Source organism: Phocoena sinus, chromosome 16 (assembly GCF_008692025.1).
Source record: "Phocoena sinus isolate mPhoSin1 chromosome 16, mPhoSin1.pri, whole genome shotgun sequence".
Taxonomy (NCBI): domain Eukaryota; kingdom Metazoa; phylum Chordata; class Mammalia; order Artiodactyla; family Phocoenidae; genus Phocoena; species Phocoena sinus.
The window spans coordinates 7789701-7810598 of NC_045778.1; the positions used below are offsets into that span (position 1 = coordinate 7789701).

The window sequence follows — 20898 nt, forward strand, 5'->3', positions numbered from 1 at the left end:
TTTGTTTTAGCCACAGAAACCTTGTTTGCAAGTGATGTCTCCCCTGAAAACTCAGTAGAATACAAAGAAGAGCAGCCCCTTCCACCCCTCATCCCATTCCTGGTTCTCATTGAAAGAGCGCAATTTAAGCACCATTAATCTAGTCCAACCTTCACATTTGCAGGCGAGGGGCCTGGTGACTTGTGACACTACCAGGCACTGTCACGCAGCCTGGACCAGGGCGACCCATTTCCTGAGCCATTTTCCAAAGGAATTCTTTCAGATCTTTGAATTTACTTATATGAAAATTATACAATAATCGCTAACATTATTAAATATTTATAGTGTACCCAGCACTGTGCTAAGTTCTTCACATGGATTTTTTATTTTATCCTCATGAGGTAGATACTTTCATTATCCCCATTTTAGAGGTGAGGAAACAGGAACGAAGAGATTAGTAACTCTTGAGGCCACACATCCCTGAAGCAACAGGTGTGGATTTGAATGCAGGTGCTCTTACTCTGTGAGGCATTAGTTAAACTTGTTTCCATTAATATTTAATGTCTCCTTTATTAAGAAGGATAAAATTAAATCGGGCTGGAGTCATAAAATTGCAGTTATTTAAATTGCCATTGAGATAGACTAACGTGCAAATAAACTACATTTCTACAACTCAATTTAAAAACAATTTTTTGGATCTTATATTTGGATAGTGTTTCGTAAAGAGGTTATGTCAGGTCCATGGTTGAGTAACCAGTGAGCCTCTCTTTAAGGCTTATTCCTGTTTTCAAATGCTAATGAATGACTGTGAACGTTTCCTGTTTGGAGACCAGTCGTTGGTCCCGTTTGCATGCGCAGTGGTAACACTGACCCCACAGGTTGGGGAAGACTTTAGCTGGGAATGACTTGGTCCCTTGATTCTCTTCCGAGGACACTCCTCCACTGTCTGGAAGAGCTAAAGCCCCGTGGACCCAGCTGGAAGCCAGCAGAGGATGAGGCGTGGGTGTCTGTGCCTTTTACCGTTTGGTCCAGCCAAGCAGTCGACAGTAGTTGGCTCTTCTCATATACAAAGAAACAGCCACCTTTTGAAATTACTCAGACATAAGTATGATGGCAAATCGTTTGGGTAATTGCCAGTGACACATTTCAGGAGTCAGTGGTACAGTTTGTTTAGGTTGATTTGTTTAGATTGATTGATGGTTCAGAGTCTTTTGATCTCACTGCAGTGATCATGACGCAGGTTCACACTCTAGCTACTGTCTCATGTATTTATTTGAAAGGTTCCAAAATGTGGCAATTACATACATAATAGTTGGAGATTTAGACCGGATGATGGATGCCCCCTTACTTTCTTTCCTTTTTTTAAAAAAAAATAAAAAACAAGATGTGAATATTCAGTCCTCTTTAAATTAGAAAATAAATTTTCAGCATATTCCCACCGTAAATTGTGCTGCAATTTGCCGTGAGAAAGAAAAAAAGGAAAAGTTCTATGTCTGATGGTTGGCAAGAAAACACAGGATGGACTCTGGTTTTGTGATGGAAGGACCACATAGATTAGCCCATATAATTGGCCATGAGCTTGTTTCCATTGAGCAAGTCAGCCTGGGCAGGGAGGGGCCTGTCACCGCAGCTCTGGCAGCAGGAGCTCCACAGGGGGTGTGGAAGGGACCAGCCAACAGCAGCAACCCCTTCCATTTACCCAGTAGTTCCTGTGTTGGATGCTGTCAAGTTCTGGAAATCGGGGGGTTACTTTCTCAGAGTTTAAATTCTAGCAGAACGCAACAGTGTTTTAAAACAGTGATTGCATGTACTTTGGGGGAGCTCAGGAGTAGACATCCTTTCTTGTTTTTATGAGCTCTGCTGGATTTCCTAAGTGAGGACTCCATTGAGGTGAGGTTCACATAAGACTGGGAATTACTCTAGTATGCATACCATTTGGGAGCCTGTTTTTAGGCTTATCACAATGGCCTTTACTGATTATATTTCTTAATAAAGTGATTTGGTTTTATACTAACTCACAGCTGATTGGATTTTTATTAGAGATACTTAGACAATTCACACAGAATTATAGACATTTAAAGCTGATGGGCACTTTAGCCATCATCCAGCCGAACTTCCTCCATTTCAGATAATGGTATTGAACTTCCCTGCCTTTTTGTGTGTTAGAAAATCCTGCTGGAGGATGCAGGGTTGGGACAGTGCTGTGATCTTGGAACTGATGTGAACAGCAGCAGCCATTTCCTCTTCCTTTGTGATTTTATTTTGAGCTTTGGTGGCAGCTATTCTACCTATTTGGTAATCATAGTCATAAATACTATTTAGCTGATTCTAGTTTTACAGTTTACTGAGTAGCCTCACTTTTCTCAGATGATCAGTTTCCTTTCTTATTTTAGCACAAGCTCATGGTTGACTGTGAAGATCAGCCTTATTCCATCAGCAAACATTTGTGAGGATGCACCTTCTATGTGCCGGGCCCCACGTTAGAAGCCAGGGGCACAAAGGTGGTTAAGGTGCAATCCTACCCTCACAGGGCCTGTCCTCTAGTCAGGGAGGTAGATGCCTAGGCAGATGCTGGAAGCCTGTGGTAAATGCAGTGATGGAGAGATGAACAGAGTATCTTTGAAACCCTGAAGAGGGGGTACCTAACCAGTGTGTTTTGGGGCCCCAAGACCACCCCCAGTTTCAGTGATTTGCTAGGATTCACAGAACTCAGAAACACTTTTATACTCACAATCACGGTTTATAACCATGAAAGGATACAGATTAAAATTGAGTGGAATCTAGAAAAGGCCAGGCACCAGCATCCGGGTGTCTCTCCCCTCAGAGTCATACAGACAGAGCTTAATTCTTCCACTAATGATGTGTGACAGCATGTATGGAGTGTTGCCAACCAGGGACGCTCACCTGAGCCCTAGTGTCTTGGGCTTTTATTGGAAGCCAGTCACATAGGCAGGGCTCACCTGTCTGACCTGTCTGAGTACCTTAGGGGGTTCTCAGGCTTCAACCCCTCCAGAGGTTAGATAGCACGTAAGCCAAGTTCCCCCATAATTCACATTGTTAGCATAAACTTTCTGGGATGGCCTGAGGCCCCAGGTAGACAAAGACATTCTTTATCAGGCAGGATATTCTGGGGGCTTAGAGTTTATCTCCCAGGAGCGGTCAAAGTCCAGTCTCTTCTTTGTAACATGCAACATTGGAGCATCCCAGGCCTGCTGAGTTAACCCTTTACTGTAAAGCCAGGCAGGCATTAGCACAACTGGTGAAGGGAGAGGAAATGATGTTAGTATGGGAAGGCTTCCTGAAGGAGATGACCCTAGGACTGACCAGTATTACTCATGTTTTATCTTCTTTCGCTCCTCTATGGTTATTGAACTTTGATCTTGCATTTTCAGTGTTCTCAACTGTTAGATGAGAATCTAAAAGATGAGTACTTTGAGGAGATCATGGAAGAATATGAAGATATTAGACAAGACCATTATGAGTCTCTCAAGGTAAGTGACAAAAACAGGTCCCCGCTTGTTTGGGTAATAAAATGATCCTACAGTTTTTTGTTTTTTGGTTTTTTTGGCCGCATCAGGTCTTAGTTGCGGCACGCAGGATCTTCGTTGCAGCACGTGGGCTTCTCTAGTTGTGGCCCGTGACTCCAGGGTGCACGGGCTCGGTAGTCGCAGTGCGCAGGCTCTCTAGTTGTGGCGCACGGGCTTAGTTGCCCCACAGCATGTGGGATCTTAGTTTCCTGACCAGGGATTTAACCTGCATCCCTTGCATTGGAAGGCGGATTCTTAACCACTGGACCACCAGGGAAGTCAGATCCTACAGTTTTTAATGTGAATTTGCTGTTTGGAGGAGGCGAAGGTTTGGGATCATTTTTGGGAAGTCCTACTTTCTAGTTCACATCAGCGTTCTTCAGTGTTCCCAGTAATTTTGGGTTATATTAAGGTTAATTTTATTTATTCCTCCAAACATGTACTGAGTAAGAAGTAGGTGTTGGGTGCTGTGCTGGCTGCCACTTATGAGAATGAATAAAACATGAGCTCATAGGCAGCAGGGAGATGGGGACTGAGTGTACTGAGGTGGCTCCCACAGATCCTTATGCTTGAGGAAATAATGGAAGAGAATGGAGACATTAGACAGGACCATTGTAAGTCTCTCCGCCTGATCGCCCGAAGCTCTCTGTGCAGAGTGTTTCAAGAACTGTCCCTCTGTAGACTAGCTTCAGGAGATGCATGGAGATTGGCATGATTACTCCTTAGAGGTCGTTGGGATATTTCTTCCTGGTTATCTGCTTGCTGGGCCTTGCGTATGGGGAGGCGGGGGTTGTATTTCAGGGGTGGCCAGGTAAGTGAAATGGGATAACAGACAGCGAGACGGGAACAAGTTTCTGAGGTGTCAGCTGGACCAGGGCACTGTGGTTGGCCTTCCCCTTCCTTAGTTTGCCTACGTTTGGCTGTTTCTTGGTTCTGCCTTCTGGGCCTCAGGGCGGTCAGTGGCCACCACTTAATCCCAGCCTCAGGTGAAGTACAGGCAGGAGGCCTCACGGTAAAGGCTGCAGGTCCGCCTTGCATTTACGTATCCATATGTAACGGGTGCTCATTGCATCTTTACTCTCTATTGTTCTGGTGCTGATGTGAAGCCATATTAGATGGAAAAGGAAGAGCTTTCTAGGATGTGAATAAAAGCATATGTTTTCTTGCAAAACTTATTTACTAGCTTCCTTGGGCATGCTTTCATAGTAGCAGCTGAAACGCTGAGTCTCTGACTGAATAACTTTTCCTTTTTTCATAGGAAAGAAGATACTTAACCTTAAGGCAAGCTAGAGAAAGTGGTTTCCATATTGACTGGCTGTCAGAGCCTCCCCCAGGTCTGTATGGCTATTGGTTAGAGAAAAGTGCATGTGATAACTGTGCATTTACTGAGCAGCAGAATCAAACAGGCAGCTAAAAACTCTTAATTATGTTCAGTAATGATGACGAAGGACAGTGATGATCAAAAATAAAAGTCTACAGGTGCCATTTATGGAGAACTAAACACTGTCCTGAGATTGACCTGCAGCGGCTCTGAGTCCGTGACACAAGAAGTGCTATTATCCCCACTTTTACTTGAAGAAACTGAGTTTCGGGTAATAACTTGGGAGGTTACTAGCATTCTATCTCTGATCTGTCTTCTAAACCCATACTCTTGCCTCTGTGCTTTGTTTGAGTGGGCCTCCTTCAGGTTGAAGCCAGTTCTAGAGACCTGCCTGGGTGCTGCTGTCACTACCTTGGCCTAGGTCCCAGGCGGGTCCAAGTGCAGACGTGGAATGTCTAAAATTGCAAATGCCTGCGCGTTGAACAGACCTTAAAACATTGCAGTGAAGCAGGCTCTCCTATTTTTGTTCACTCTCATTCTCTCTTGGATGCTTCCCTCTTTTGATTTCTTTCATTTGGTTTCTTGCCCTTCTGATTTCTAGCCACTTTTCTTGCCTTGCATAGGTGTTCATGAAGGAATAAAATGTGTAAGCCGTTTTGACAGGTTCAAAGAGGCATGTGATACGAATGCAAAATCGAGACAGGGTGAACAGGGGTTATGTTAATTGAATCTGTATTTCCAAGGTAACATCTCAAATCCACTTTCATTGCTCACGACCCCCGTGTTCTGCACACACTCAGCAGGGTGGATTAAATTGGAAACGTAGGTGAGCTGGGTTCTAGATTCAGTCCTGCTGAGTTCAGTGCGGTTTAGTGAGAAGAAGGCAGATGGGGAGCTGGGAGGCTTGGGTTCTGATCCCAAGTGACCTTGAGCATATTGCTTCCATGTTTGACAGTTTCTAATATGTAAAAAAGGAGTTACTTTATGGAAATGTGAGGATAAAATAAGACATATAAACCTTAGAAAAAATATAAATCACTATATAGTCCAAACTATTATTTTCTCTTTTCCTTTCAGTATGAAATTGGAAAAATATCACAAGGGGGAGCCCATTTTAGCCAAGCCAAGCGTCCAAAATACATGTCAGTGGCAATAGTCCACTGAAGGCCTGCAGCACCAGGTGGCAGTGGTGACACTTTTCAAGTGGCTGTTTAACCCCCATGTAGGGCCCCTAAGGACAACCCAGCCTTAGCGTAGTTGCAAGAAGTCAATAAAGAGAGAAGGAAAGGTTCTTCTCTCTAGGCCTTTGGTGGTAAAACCTCAAACACATCTCCAACTCTGGCCGACAAGTTCATTCAAGAATAACACCCTTGAGTGACCCGGAAGCAGAGCGTTTCCCTGACTTTCCAGGCAGGGTGACACTTCAGTCAGGAGAATAGCTGTAATTTCTTTTTCATAACCAAACAAACCAGCATAATAGAGTATTTACAAAGCAAGGATTGTCCTGTATAATAAAAAGATGACCAGGAACACATGGGGAAAAGCTACCATGAGCTATGTCAAAAGGTAGAGATTTCCAGGCAAAATTAAGAAGCTGCACATACTTTTCTTTTCCTGTACTTTCACCTCTCACTGTTACTGTCTAATGAGGGAAAAACACTCTTGAGACTCCGGTGTTACCCCTGAGCACCTGAGCGTGGTGCTTTAGTTTAAGTTCTCTGATCCTTACTTGCAGATCAGGAAACTGAGGGCATGAGGGCTGGGAAGCGGGCAGCGGAGTGGTCACCTTGGACCCCAGCCTAACCAACCGGGACTTGGTGGTGCGGGGTGGTACTGGTGCCCCAGGAAGCCCAGTGGCACCGTCTGTCTCTGAAGTCTTCACCAGTATTTCACTTAGGATCTTTTTTAGATTCACAAGGAGGTGTAAAGAAGACTGTATTGAACATTCGTGTACCTCCACCAGGCACTTAAGGAATAAGCTACTGCCCACTTAAAAAAGACAAAACCATACATGTGGGAATTACTGTGAGCCCCTCCCTCCCCTGCAGGATCTTGAATTTGATGCCTCATTTCCGTGCATTTCCGCAGACTTGGATTATGTGCATATGTTCAGTAGGCAATACATTGATCAATTATTGATTCATGTTTTTAAACTTTATGGAAGTGGCCTGTTAACATGTGTCTTTCTCCAGTGCTCTTTCTTTTAGTATCGTCTTCATTTGTACAAGTGAGATCAACCCCAGTCTGTCTTGTTTCTAGGGCGGGGGTGTTGGTGGGGAGGGTTGAGGGAAGAGTTTCCAAGGGCGGTGCAGTCAGTCAGCTGCAGGGGAAGAAGAGGTTTTTTTTAAGATGTGCTGGCGAATTACTCCTTCTCCTCAGTAATTTCAAGTTCCCCTCTTTGTAAAACAACTCCTCCGGGTGACAGGAGGGAAGCGGAGCGTGGGAGCCAACAGAGCGGGAAGGCCTCCCGCAGGCGGCACTAGGCATGAGTGGCACTGAGCCCCAGGCTGGTGCCAGGGTTCACGCCTCTCACTCTGTCCTGTAGTGAAGCCCACATTCCTTGGGACTCGAGTCTTTGAAGACTACGACCTGCAGAAGCTGGTGGACTACATTGACTGGAAGCCTTTCTTCGATGTCTGGCAGCTCCGGGGCAAATACCCAAACCGAGGCTTTCCCAAGATATTTGACGACAAAGCTGTAGGTTAGTTCAGTAAGTCCTTCCATCCTGCTCTGGTATCCGAGACATGGTCTTGGGACTTTGAAGACAAGAATAGGTGGTGAGCAGCGGGGTGGATTATGCAGGAGAGAGTTTACTGTTATGACATAATGTAGGGTACTGTTCCATCCGCTCGGCTCTTTGACAGTTTGTAATCTGCTGGGTTGGTCCTTATTTACTGACTATATTTCGCATTTCATTTATCCATTCTTTACTAAATGTTTATTGACATCAGTTACATGCTGGGCACTGGGGATAAACAAAAGAAAAATGTATCAAAAAGAAGATGTATCATCGCTGCCATCTGGTACCTGGCTGGCTGGTGCAGCATTGGAGGGTGATTCCCGTACAGCAGGACGCGTTCCTGCTGCGGGACCAAGGCCCAGCTTCTGTGGACACAGGGAAATGAGACAGACCTCAGAGTGGGACATCAGGAGAGGCTTCCTGGAGGAGGTGGTGTTTGAACTGCTTTTTGAAGATTAGTGGGAGCTACTGGGCCTGGGACTGGGCATGTGAGGTGGTGATGAAGAAAAGGACACTCCAGGCCGAGGAGACCGAGTGGGAAGGCACAGACACGTGGGCTGACTTGGGGACCGGCAAGGAGGCTATTGTGCCTGCTGGGGAGGGGCTGGGGGTGACAAGCTAGTTGATAGATAAACTGCTAGCCCTGCGTCTCGCTGTCAGCCCTGCCCCCAGAGACATGGGACTGAAACACTAAGCCCTTCAAAGGGTTCTGTAACAGCCAGCTCAGAGCAAGGTGGGGGGTGGACTGGTGGGTGTGTGGGGTTAGGGCTGAGGGAAGCCTGGGAGAGTGGCCCTTGCCCACTTCCTGGGGGGGCCCTGGGGTGCGTGTTAGGTGCTGTGACTCAGTGGCTCCCAGGCTAGCCGAGGTGCAGCAGTGGACAAGGGCCTCTCATTCTGATCTGCTCCCGGGTGATCACAGATGAGCAGTTGAGTGGCTGAAGCAGGGCTGGCCAGGCCCAGAAAGCCTAACCCTAACCCTGCTGGCTCCCGCCGGAGCCAGGTGAGGGCCTGACGGGCCCTGGGCTGGGCCATCCAGGAGCAGCACTGAAGCCACACTCCACTCCTCAGGCTGTTCTGCACCCCCAGGGGTCACGGCGAGGTCAGGGGAGCTGTCTGTGCACGAGGAACGTGGTGGTGGAAGGGTCTGGCCTGCCTTGTCTCGCTCTCTGTCTGACACATTGCTGCGGGGAGCCAAGAGCTGGCTCTCTGCCTTTTGTTAAATGGAAAAATAAGTGGCTTGAGCTGGCGAAGCAGACTGTGTCCGGGAGCCGCACTTAGCAGAACTGCTGAACCCTTAGCTCATGCACCTGGGGTTGCTGATGGCAAACACTGATTTGTAAAGTATTTGAGGGGAAGAGAGAGGGGTGAAGAGAGAAGATGACTGAGGAGAGGTAGTAGTTTTAAAAAGAAGCATTCTTTGCTGGTTATTATTGGCATCTCTAAGTGAATTTTTACGATATTTTCCTAACAGGTGAAGAAGCCAAAAAAGTCTATGATGATGCCCAAAATATGCTGCAGGCACTGATTAGTCAGAAGCAGCTCCACGCCAGGGGCGTGGTTGGGTTCTGGCCAGCGCAGAGCAGCCAGGACGACATCCACCTGTATGCGGAGGGCGCGGCACCCCAGGCCGTGGAGCCCATCGCCACCTTCTACGGACTCAGGCAGCAGGTGCGGAGGCCGTGCGGCCAGCGGACACATTGCCCTACTCTTTGTTTTAAGCACTCACAAAACATAAATAAGAATGGTGTAAGTTTGAACTTCGTGTAAGCATAGCTCTGCCCCACCTCACCCCAAATGACCAGTCAGAGCCCCGAGCCCAAGGCATTTGCGATATAGAGAAGGGGCCAGTGTGGGTTTAGAAGCTGGGCCTCTCGGGCACCAGCAGGAGGGAGGTGTTTCCTGTCGGGGTTGGATGGGTGAGGAGAAACACTGCTGCTGCCTCGGGGGGTCATGCACAGGTGGACATTCACTTGCTCAAGAGCATTGGTTTGCATCCGGGCCTGTCATTAAAATAGGCTGGCGGCTCCTCTCTCAAAGCGAAGACGGCGGGGGCGGGGGGGGGGGGGGAGCAGACATTTGCTGGATGTCTGCCAGGGGCCAGCTGCTTAGCAGGGCACTTAATGGACCATCTTGTTTCATTTCCACACAACCTGTTGTCGGGCAGTTTATATGTTTCCATTTTGCAGAGGTGAAAACGAAAGCTGATGGAGAGTGCGCTGAGCTGCGCGGCTCGGAGGGGAGAGCCCAGCCTGTCCACACCCCGATGGCTGTTCTCTCATGCCACTGGCTTCTCCCGGGTCATAGAACAGGCTCTCCTCCACACGGCTCCCTCTCGTATGACCCCACCTTTAAACATGCAAATCTGTAAGCATGTCCCTTTAGCTGCTATAAAAAATGAGCTGGGGCTTCCCTGGTGGCACAGTGGTTGAGAGTCCACCTGCCGATGCATGGGACACGGGTTTGTGCCCCGGTCCGGGAAGATCCCACATGCCGCGGAGCGGCTGGGCCTGTGAGCCATGGCTGCTGAGCCTGCGCGTCCGGAGCCTGTGCTCCGCAACAGGAGAGGCCACAACAGTGAGAGGCCTGCGTACCGCAAAAAAAAAAAAAAAAAAAAAAACTGCCCTGATCAAGAATCGGAGCCAGAATTCACCAGTCATTAACAAAGGACAGTAGCAAGTGATTCTCGCATTGTCTTATTACCATTTTCAGTCATTCAGGAGTGATAGTATTGCTTTTAATCATAATCACAATGTAATTCATAATGTCAGATGTTTTAACTATAACAACGTCTGAGAGAATCCTTAAACTTGGGACATTAAACAGTACCATAACAAGTTAAACGGGGACAGCTACACCATTACTGTGTGCACCCAGGCCTGGTGCATCCTCACTCCGTGCACTCAGGCTCAGACACCTCAGAGCACAAGAGGATTCTAATGTTAAGTTCTAGCCCCTCCTCACTAGGGAACTGGTGACTTTTCTTTTAAAGAAGTAATTAAGGTCAGAAACCTCCACCCTGGCCTGAATTTCCATCCTTCAAGTCCTGTGTCCTCTGACCTCTTTTTACATCCAACACCATTCATGTCCAGGCAGTCTGTGAGGGACTGTATTAGGGCATTTAATATAATGACTTTTCAAAGTACATGTATTACCTACCCAGATAGCTATTTCTAAGGATGTGCTTTTTTCCAGTACGCTGCAAAATTCTGGCTGCAGTGACTTACTGCTCCGGGAGTCTTCTGTTCTGAGTGGTTCTGATCGCTGTCTATTTTAAAGAGCTGTGTGGCTCTGTGACCTGTCTCTCCTTGTGGTGCTGGGAAACTTTGTATCTCCTGGCTTTTGTTAGCAAAGAACAGTTGTTGGGCAGAGTACAAGTGGAAGGCAGCTCCTCCCTGCATAGCTGGCCCTGGCTCTGTGACATTTCCACTTGCCTTTATCAAATACCTTCTTGTCTGCAGCCACTTAACTGTTTTTTGCCCAGTGTCGATTAGACTGTACTTGTTTCCAGAGCTGGCAAGCAAATAGCTGTGAAGCTTCTGGGTTGACTGCTCATTAATTGATCTGTCCTAAGCAGTGTTGTATAGTGGTCAAGAGCATTGGTTGTGGATCAGACCCATGGGCCTGCCACTGTCTGACCTTGAACTAGTTCTTCAAGCTCTCGCTGCCTTGGATTTCTTGTATAAAATGGAGCTGGTGGTGTCACTTACTTCACAAGGTTGTTGAGAGGATTGGATTAGTTAATTCGTATAAAGCACCAAGACCAGTGCCTGACACAGTCAGCACTCAGTAAATATTAGTCATTTGTTATTTACCTTCTCAGCAAACGTGTTGATTGTGAAGTATGTGTAAGACCCTATTTGTCAGCTCAGTAGCAGGGATAAGTCAGTCATCAGCTGAAGATGGAAAGCAGGCGAGGGTGGCCACCTGGCCTGAGGAGAGAACCCCAGAAGCAGATCCTGCTCAATTTTTTGATTGGTTTCAGGCCAGCCCAGCAGTGTCCTTAGCCATCCCCTGACCCACCGCCTGTGGTGGACAGCACGTGGCCCTGTGTTGCTGACCTTAGCCGTTTGTTGAACTGCTTCTGTCGATGTAAAGTAGAGGCTTACACACTTAGTGGACCCCTTTTGAACATAACTTTAGGATTTAATGTGGGTCTTGAATTGAAAACACTTGTGGAGGAAAAGAAAACCTTTTTATATGAATATTTAGGGTTCCAGTTCCTGTAGGCATTCAGTAAATGTTTGCTCAGTGTGTGAATGAGCGAGTTAACTGGTTTCTCGACTGTGTATGTCATTTCATGTCATACCTTTCTAAAAATCTCGTTCCATTTATTTATTCAACACGTTTATTGAACACTCACTACATATCAGGCGCTCTTCTAAGTGCTGGGGATGTAACAGTGAACAAAACAGACAGCCCCATTTGAAGCTGTATTCTTTGGAAGGTGCTCGATTGCTCTTCTCTGTGTGTTGGTGCCAATTCCATGCTAATGGCCACTCTGCCCACTCCTTGTGTTTCAAGGCCGAGAAGGACTCTGCCAGCGCAGACCCCTACCTCTGCCTCTCGGACTTCATCGCCCCTCTGCACTCGGGCGTCCCTGACTACCTGGGTCTGTTTGCCGTCGCCTGCTTCGGGGTGGAGGAGCTGAGCAAGGCCTACGAGGAAGAGTGTGACGACTACAGCAGCATCATGGTCAAGGCGCTGGGGGACCGGCTGGCCGAGGTAGAGCCGCGGTGCCCTGAGGCCAGAGTGCGCATGCACGTGTGCGTGTGCGTGTGTGTGTGTTTGGCTCTAACAGCACACATACTCTTAAATCCTGTATTTTCGAGTCACTCTCACGCCTCATCTCTGGGCACAGAGTAGCCTTCAGCGATGCTGTAGTTGGAGTGGCCCGTGGAGCCTTGACTTCATTGTCTTGGTTCTGGTGTCGCCCTGTGCTTGTGATTTGATGTTTTCCAGAGGACCCTGCAAAAAGCCAAACAGGTTCTGTTTCAGAGCTTCTCGTTCTGATGTTGGGCTCGCCTGTAGATCCCTCATCTTCCTCTGTCTGGTGGGGCAGCCTAAGCTGTGGGAGCTGCTCCCCTTTTCCCGAGGCTCACAGCAGAGTCACTGGCTGCTGTCATGGTCCCCGCTCCTCCTTCTGGCCACCATAAGCTGTAGCCTGAGCGTCAGAGAAAGGTCTGAAGGGCCTCGGATCCTCGGATCATTGAATATGATCCTTGAGAGCCCGGGCTGAGGCCAGAACTGAGCCGCAGAGCAGCTGATGACAGTACAGATGGGTTGAGCCCCCGGCCCATCCCTCTCGCCGGTTCCCCCACCTGCTGTCGGGTCAGGGAGGTGTGTTTGCGGGCGGGACGGAGGGCAGGAGGGAGGGCAGGAGAAGGGCTCCCGCTTCCATCCGACGGCGTGTTCCGCCCCAGGCCTTCGCCGAGGAGCTGCACGCGCGGGTCCGCAGGGAGCTGTGGGGCTACTGTGGCAGCGAGCAGCTGGACGTGGCCGACCTGCGGAGGCTGCGCTACGAGGGCATCCGGCCGGCGCCCGGCTACCCCAGCCAGCCCGACCACACCGAGAAGCTGACCATGTGGAGGCTGGCGGATGTGGAGCGGCACACAGGTCAGCACCGGGCAGGCGCGCATCCTGCCTCATGTTACACACACGGTAGCTGAGGGAAGGCGTGCGGATGGAGCAGGTGGGAGACACAGAGAGGCTTACAGTGAAATCCCTGATCCCATCGTTTCTCACTTCCAGCAGTGTGTTTTAGTCCTTCACCTCCATGTTATTATTATTATTTATTATTTTTTGCGGTACGCGGGCCTCTCACTGCCGTGGCCTCTCCCACTGCGGAGCGCAGGCTTCGGACGCGCAGGCCCAGCGGCCATGGCTCACGGGCCCAGCCGCTCCGCGGCGTGTGGGATCCTCCCGGACCGGGGCACGAACCCGTGTCCCCCGCATCGGCCGGCGGACTCCCAACCACTGCGCCACCAGGGAAGCCCATATATTATTATTATTTTAACAGGAGGAAAAGAAACTCATTTCAGTTTGTGCACATGGAGGCCCTGTAGAATTATTGTTGAGTAGTGGTCTTTTATCACCATTTTCAGGTTTATCAGTTTTCATTATTTTCTTTTCACCTATAATAGATGGGAGCTTAGCTGACTCACACCAGCCTGTACATCCTCTGCCCCATTTTCCTATTACACGCGTGTTACTGTTTTCAGTCTCTCCACTATTGAGTGACCTTTGTAACCTTTAATAATGTATTTCACGTCACTCTCTCCTTCCACCACTTCTAGGAGTGTCTCTGGACCCTCGTCTCACAGAATTCCCACCCTTCCCTTCCGCTCCCTCTCTCTTTACTTCTACACCACTGTGAACACAGTGTACTGTTTTCAGTGGAGTTCATCAAAAGCGTGCCATCCACGCCGAAGACGTTAAAGGAATGTAGATGGACATGAAGAGCTATGAGGCTCATTGAATCTGGGCTGGCAGGGATGGCACCGGCTCCAGGAGACAGGAGACGGGGACTTGGGGACCCGTTTCTGCCGTAAGCCAGCTGGGCGATCTTTGGCAAAGCACCGAGCCTTTACGTCGCTCCGTTGCCTTGTCCAGAAAGTGAATGGCGTAGACTAGATAGCCTTGGTGTGGGCTCATCCTCAATGGGGCCTGGCTGGCTGTCGTTCCCCTAGTGGCCTTGGCCTCACAGGTGCGCTTGGAGGTCCAGGTGGTGTCCCCATCTGCAGGGTTGGAGTCCTTGTCTAGAAGGCCCAGGCGTAACCTCCATGGCTGATCTTGGAGGGCAGGCATAAGAATGTAGAGAGTCTTTTCCAGGCCTCTCCCCCCAGGTTAGAGGAGATCTGCACATCCTGAATTTGTTCATCCCTTCGGCGGGAATTTGCTAGACGAATCTGCTCACATCTTTCATGCTGTGTTACGTGTCCACCGGGAAGGCACAAGCTCACTCTCATTCACTTGTAAACAAGAATATACTGGGAGCCTACCACTTGGCAGGCCTGTCTCAGCACTGAATAAACTAACGTTTCTCCCCATGCTGCTCTCCCCAGGCATTAGGTTAACAGAATCGCTGGCCATGGCACCTGCTTCAGCAGTATCCGGCCTTTACTTCTCCAATTTGAGGTCCAGATATTTTGCCGTGGGGAAAATTTCCAAGGATCAGGTAGGTTAGCTGTTTCATTGTGTGTGGCATCTCTAGATGCCTGTCTTGTTTTGAATGGAACTGTTAAACCTGTTTTATTTTACATGTGAGTGAGAATAAAATGAGAGCGAAAGGATGAAGAAATGTACTCCAGTTTATGTCTTGATTTGATTTCAGCCCACTGCCCCATTTCTCGCCCTGCCGTTTACACAGAGACCAACCCTCCCACACCCCTGCCACACACACACCCCAGCCAGGCTCTCAGCCTGAGGTAGATATGACATGTTGTTTTTCTGCCCGGAAAATAAGGCACCTCGATGAATAGATAGATATCTGTTTCTATTTAACTCAGTGGATTACTATTAAGGCAAAAGACATAAAACGTACTTAATGTATCTTGGCGAATGCTGTGTAAACTTGAGTTCACAAAGTCTTATCATTTTGGTTTAATAAACTACTTTTAATCTTTTGCAGATTGAGGATTATGCTTTGAGGAAGAGCATGTCTGTGGCCGAGGTTGAGAAATGGCTGGGACCCATTCTGGGATATGATACAGAATAACTTCTTTTTTTTTTTTTTAACCTTGTCTATACTTGTTTCCTCAAAGAAACACAGTCAAAAGTGCCTTAATAATAACAGCACAGCGGCCGCGAGCCTATCTGCATCTGGTTGACCTTTGTGCCGCTCCAGGTTGTGGACGTTTGGTGGGACCTTGTGGAAGAACAGAGTGTTCCTACAGTTCTTGGAAAACAAGCAACTGTTTCCCAGGGGACTTTGAATGAAGAGCAGTGAGCAAGATCCGGGGGGGGGGGTCCCCGGTCCCTCGGGACTAGGACAAGCTGGAGATGGAGGTCTTTTGCATTTCAAAGCAAGTCAACTTGCTTTTTTCATTTTTACCCCAGACCTAGGAGACCATTTCTTCCTTTCTTTCTTTTTTCTTTTTTTCTTTCTTTCTTCTTTCTCAGAGAAAAGCCTGAAAGTCAGTTGAATAGGGGTATGTGACCCTGTGGCAGAGTGATGCTGTGAGCAACGGGGCATTTTGTCCTGAGTGGTTAGAGCGGTTACTCTGACAGGGGAGAAGCATCACTGTGCTCTCTCTCCCGAGACCTCCTTTTCTGAAGCCTCGATTAGACGCCTGCAGAAGTCCCTGTGGCCAGAGGCATGCTCTCCCCACCGGCTTATCAGAGGTACTCAGGCTGCTGCTGGCCCTGGCAGGTCAGATACAGTCACGTTCTCCAAGCATTTTGTCCTCTCGTGATCTCATATTCCCTCACCCTGAGGGGGGAAAAAGGAGGTGGGCAGAGAGAGTGGCCGCTAAGGGTAGTGAACAGCCTTGGGTTGTCTTCCGGAACTGAGTAGGCTCTCGGCTCAGCTGCGTGTCCGTGCAGCGTGGATAGGTGAGCGGCATCACTCCACTCAGTTCTTCCTTTTCGGCGCTGCCCCAGCTCCAGACTCGCACGATATGGGAACAGCATGTGGACCTGTTTGTGGTCATCGCAGGGAGATGGTTAAGAGCCAGGGCTTTGAAGTCAGACACACCCAGATTCGCATTTCAGGTTTGCCGCATTCTTGCTGTGCAACTGAAGTGTCAGCACGATTTTCTCATCTGTGAAATGGAGATAAGAGAGACTAGCTCCTCCCTCACAGGCAGGAGGTGTGGCTTAAAGGAGATGATGCACGTAGGCAGGTGACATGGGCTGCGGCGCACAGTGAGAGCTTGATAGACGGGAGCTTCTGTAGAGATCTCTAGGGGGTCCCCGAGCTCAGCACAGGGTAGGTGCTCATGGAAAGGGAATAAGAGATTAATGGAGGTGAAAAGATACTGGGGAAATGCATATGGGAACGACCGTGTTGAATATACTAGGTACCCTTTCTGAGATTAGAGCCCCATTGAACACAGTGACTGGAGAGAGAAGCTACTCTCTATGTCATAGGCACCATCAGCCTTCATTGTCTGTGAGACAGTTCCCCCTCCCCTCATGATGTAAGCTGGCCTTGCCCCAAAGCAGTTATCAAATATACACTCAGGTACATTGGAGGTGAAAGGGGAAAAAAAACTTAGCAAATGATAATCCTGCATAACTGTAGCATATACATGTTTACCTGCAGAGTAACATGCCTTCTTAGGCATCGCTTGCCCTTAAAGTGAAGAGAATTATATGCTTTCTTTAGGTCCATTTAATCTGTGCTAGATTGAGACGGGGACTCATTTTCCCCGAGATGCTCAGGTGGAGGACTTATTTTCTCTTCCATAGCAGGTATGTTATTCTAGGTGGTGGCACATCCTTTTTTAAGAAAGAATAACCCCCTCCAAATATTTTAATGTATTTTATCCGAATTACAGTTGCTAAGAGTCTCCCAGTTTCATTAAGTATGTACCATATCTTTTCTCAACCTAGTTATGTGTTGGAATGGCTTCCTTAAATGTATTGTTGATCTAATCCCATGATGGATGCCTTTTATCTAAAGACAAAAACAATTTGTGCAAGTTCAAGTGCCTATATATTCATTAAAGAATATAGAATATAGCTTGAAAACCCCTTAGTTCATGTCAGGTGACCATTCTGCAGCCGGGGTCTTTTCTGTGTCTCTGCAGGTACGTCCAGAACCTCTCCTTGTCATCAACGTCCGTGGCTCTCACATCCACTCACTCACTCTCATCATTTCCATTAGGGATCCCATTTTTATTTTTTCCCTCTAAAGAAGCACTTGTTCGGAACCTTCCTTACTCTGCTGCTCACCCTGCTGTCTGTAACGTGGAGGCTGGTGTGTAGGATGGTGGTTGAGGTCAGGTCCTACAGCGCCCTGTTTCTCATCTGAGATATTCTGCTGTCAGCCTCCCTCTATTCACAGCTGAGCTCATTTAGAGAAGAGTCTGCCCTCTTTCCATTTCTCTCAGGCTTGTCCTCGACAAATATCCGAGTGTCTACTCTGTGCCAACCACCTTCTCCTCCCATACTGTCTTTAACTCAGTGAAGTTAGGTTTTTTTGTTGTTGTTTTTTTTTACCCATCTCTTCTGTCATTAGTGCCCTCTTAATTGTTAGATCCCATGGCCTTTCCAGTGGTCTTTCTTCTCTGGCTTTGGGCAATATTAACCACTTCTTCAAAAATCTCCTTTCCCTGGTTCCCCCTTGACTTCACTCTTCTGATTTACCTTCCATGTTTCTTGTAATTTCTTAGCTACTTTCATAGTTTTCTCTTCCTCTGCCCGTTTAAAGCCTGGTCCTCATGAGCCTGTCACTAGTTAACTTCTTAGTCATACAGTTTCAGTGGGCAATCTATCCAGACTCCTCTGTGCTGAATCACACCAAAGACTCGGTGTGTCTCAAACCAGTGTCATCTTACTCTTCTCGAATTCTCAGTGTACTCAGCAACAAACCTCAAACACACCCCATCTTTTTCTTGGACTCTTGCAGCTATCTAAAAAAATTGCACGAGAGACACGCTTGTCCTCCTTTTAGTTGAGAAGGTAAAATACATGTTTGAGGCAGGCAGTGTTTAGGTTAAGGCTTGACTGAGGATTTGAAGGATAAAGATGAAGAAGCAAGGTAGAAACAAATGAAGAACTACAGTATCTTTGTTCATGAAGGTAGTAAGGGTATCAAACCTCCCCAAAATGTTCTACAGATTCAATGCCATTTCCAGCAGAAATTCCAAGACGTTTTGTTGGATGTGACAGGCAGATATCTGAACATCTGTGGAATAGCAAAGGACGAAGATGGCTGGCTGCTTCTGACTATAATGAGGAGGTTGAGGGGACCTTTTACAAGACAGTAAGTTTTATTACAGAGTTTGTGTTGTATGTGGTGCAGAAGCAGGCGCTCTGAGCAGTGCAGCGAGCTAAGGAGCCTGAGACATAGCCCAGGTGTATATGCTGCCCTTTGAGATGTGATGAGGTGGCATGGCAGGTCAGTGGGGGCAGGAAGCGTGGCTCCATAAGTAGTGCTAGAATAACGGTTATCCTTATGGAAAACAATGAAATGGATTTCTGCCTCATACCTCACCTAGCAATCAATTCCAAATACATTAAGGTTTTGATTACGAAAAGCAAATACTTAAATGTTTGCATGGAAAAAAACCTTAGGGCCGGAAAGAATCTCTTGAGACATATGCTAATCATAAAAGAAAAGATGATTAAATCAAATATATTAAAACTAGCACTTAAGTTAAGCTAACAATTTAGTGTAGTGGAAAGACAAACCAAGACTTGACATTTACGATACAGTTAACCGAGAAAGGAGTAGTAAGCAGAATATATAGAGAATTCCTATTTTTAAAAAAAAAACAGAAAATAGCCTTCCTCTTCCGGGGACGGTATCTAGAGGCATTCAGGATGGTCCAGCGTTTGACATACAATTGTAGGCTGTCCTACAATACAGTCTCTAACAAAACCAGCCTGTCCCGAACCCCTGGTAATAGAATTGTTTACCTTTATACCAAGAAGATTAGGAAAACACCAATATCCGCCTGTGGCGTATGCTCAGGCCGACTTCAAGGAGTTTGCACTGTGAGACTTTAAGTTCTTGTGAGATTGTCTAAAACAAAAAAACATGTCAGCCGGGCCTATGGTGGTTCCATGTGTGCTAAATGTGTCTGTGACAGGATCGAGCACACTTTCCTTATTGAGGAGCAGAAAATGGTTGTGAAAGTGTTGAAAGTACAAGCACAGAGTCAGAAAGCTTTATTTAGCTTTTGTATTTAAAAGTGAACCCTTTTTGAGTAATAAAAAAAAATTAGTACAAAAAAAAAGAAAAACAGAAGAAACTTGAAAAGACATTTCACAAGAAGAGGAAATACATAGGGCTTATAAATAAGTAGAAACTAGAAACCTTGGAGATATGAATTAAGACCACAATGAGCTTGCAGTTTATATCCATAAGATTTGTAAAATTAAGGAGTCTGACAGCACCAGGTGCTGAATGTGAGCTCATCATTGTGTGGATGTGTAGACAGGCACCTCGGCTTTAGAAAACAACTACACCTCACAGAGGTGAACATTTGCATACTTCAGGATCTAGCTTATGACTCCACCTCCCAGTTGTGTATCCAGTAAACTCTTACATTTGTGTACCAGCAGGTGTGTACAAAAATGGTTATAGTAACATCTTCATAATAGTTAATAACGGGAAAAACTGAAATGCCATTCTGTCTACAAGAGAATGTTTAAGTAAATTAGGTATAGTCACACTACGGGATATTATTCTGTAGTGACAAGAGGTGAACTACAGCTATACCTGACAATAAGAATGAATCTCAGAAAATATTAAGAAAAAAAAAGCAAGTCCCAGGGTATGGTTGAGACTATTTTTATTGAGCTCAAAACCAAGCAAAACCAAACAGTACATTGTCTAAGCATACATAAATGGCAAAACTATACTGTAAGAAACAAAACAAAACAATGCTAAACCAAAATTTAACCTACTGCTTACCTCTGAGAGGGAAACAGAGGGAGCAGATAACGGACACATGGGTAGTTGCTGGTTATTAGTAATGTTCTCGTTCTTAGGTTGTATGGTAGGTTTATGGTTTATTATGCTTTATAACTCATGTATATCGTAGAATTCTGTATGTATTAAATATGTTGTATGTAATGCATTAAACATAAAAATAATAAAGGAAAAAGGGAATAATAAGCCAAAATCTGGGATGGTGACTTTGTAGATAATGTTTTGTGTGTGTCAAATGTATTTTTTAAAGAAAGGAAGGACAGAGTGCACAGCAATGCAAAGGTGGGGACAGAGAGTGGAGCATCTGTGCCCTGTCCAGCCACAGCTAAGCGTGGCTCCAGGTACCGGGCTTTGGAGGATGATCGCTGGTGGCACCGTTGACACAGGCAGAGAATATAAGCGGGGAGGAGAAAGGAGCTCTGGACAAGTTTCCTGTGGCTGAATACCGGCAGTTGGACACCTGACTTTGGGATTTTGGAAGAATGGCGTTAGAACTGGGAGACTTCCACGTGGAGGTGGAGGTGCAGACGGGATTGCATCTGAAAAGAAGATGGAACTTGATTCTAGGACCAGGGACCGGGGAGGTGGGGAAGCCAATGGAGGAGCCGCCGTGTGGGGTAAAGGAGACCGGGAGAGGGGGCCACGTCAGGCAAAGCAAAGGAAGAGAGAGTTGAAGGCCTGGCCACGGAGCCTAGTGCTGCCGAGGACTCTGGGAACGGGACCCCTCTCA

The 20898-nt window shown here is 47.1% G+C and overlaps 1 protein-coding gene and 1 pseudogene across 6 annotated transcripts in view; both read left to right on the forward strand.

Annotated features, from left to right (window-relative positions):
- MTR (5-methyltetrahydrofolate-homocysteine methyltransferase) overlaps positions 1 to 16777 on the forward strand; it is a 117743-nt gene extending 100966 nt beyond the window's left edge. For all 6 annotated transcript variants that reach the window (XM_032608645.1, XM_032608641.1, XM_032608642.1 and 3 more), the window contains 8 exons: positions 3372 to 3470; positions 4765 to 4840; positions 7373 to 7528; positions 9039 to 9235; positions 12089 to 12289; positions 12988 to 13180; positions 14629 to 14741; positions 15195 to 16777. In XM_032608645.1, coding sequence (XP_032464536.1) covers positions 3372 to 3470; positions 4765 to 4840; positions 7373 to 7528; positions 9039 to 9235; positions 12089 to 12289; positions 12988 to 13180; positions 14629 to 14741; positions 15195 to 15281 — 1122 coding nt within the window. In that variant the 3' untranslated portion in view covers positions 15282 to 16777. The remainder of the gene's footprint in view (positions 1 to 3371; positions 3471 to 4764; positions 4841 to 7372; positions 7529 to 9038; positions 9236 to 12088; positions 12290 to 12987; positions 13181 to 14628; positions 14742 to 15194) is intronic.
- Positions 16778 to 16917: 140 nt separating this feature from the next.
- On the forward strand, positions 16918 to 20374 carry LOC116741702 (annotated as a pseudogene).
- The last annotated feature ends 524 nt before the right edge of the window (positions 20375 to 20898 follow it).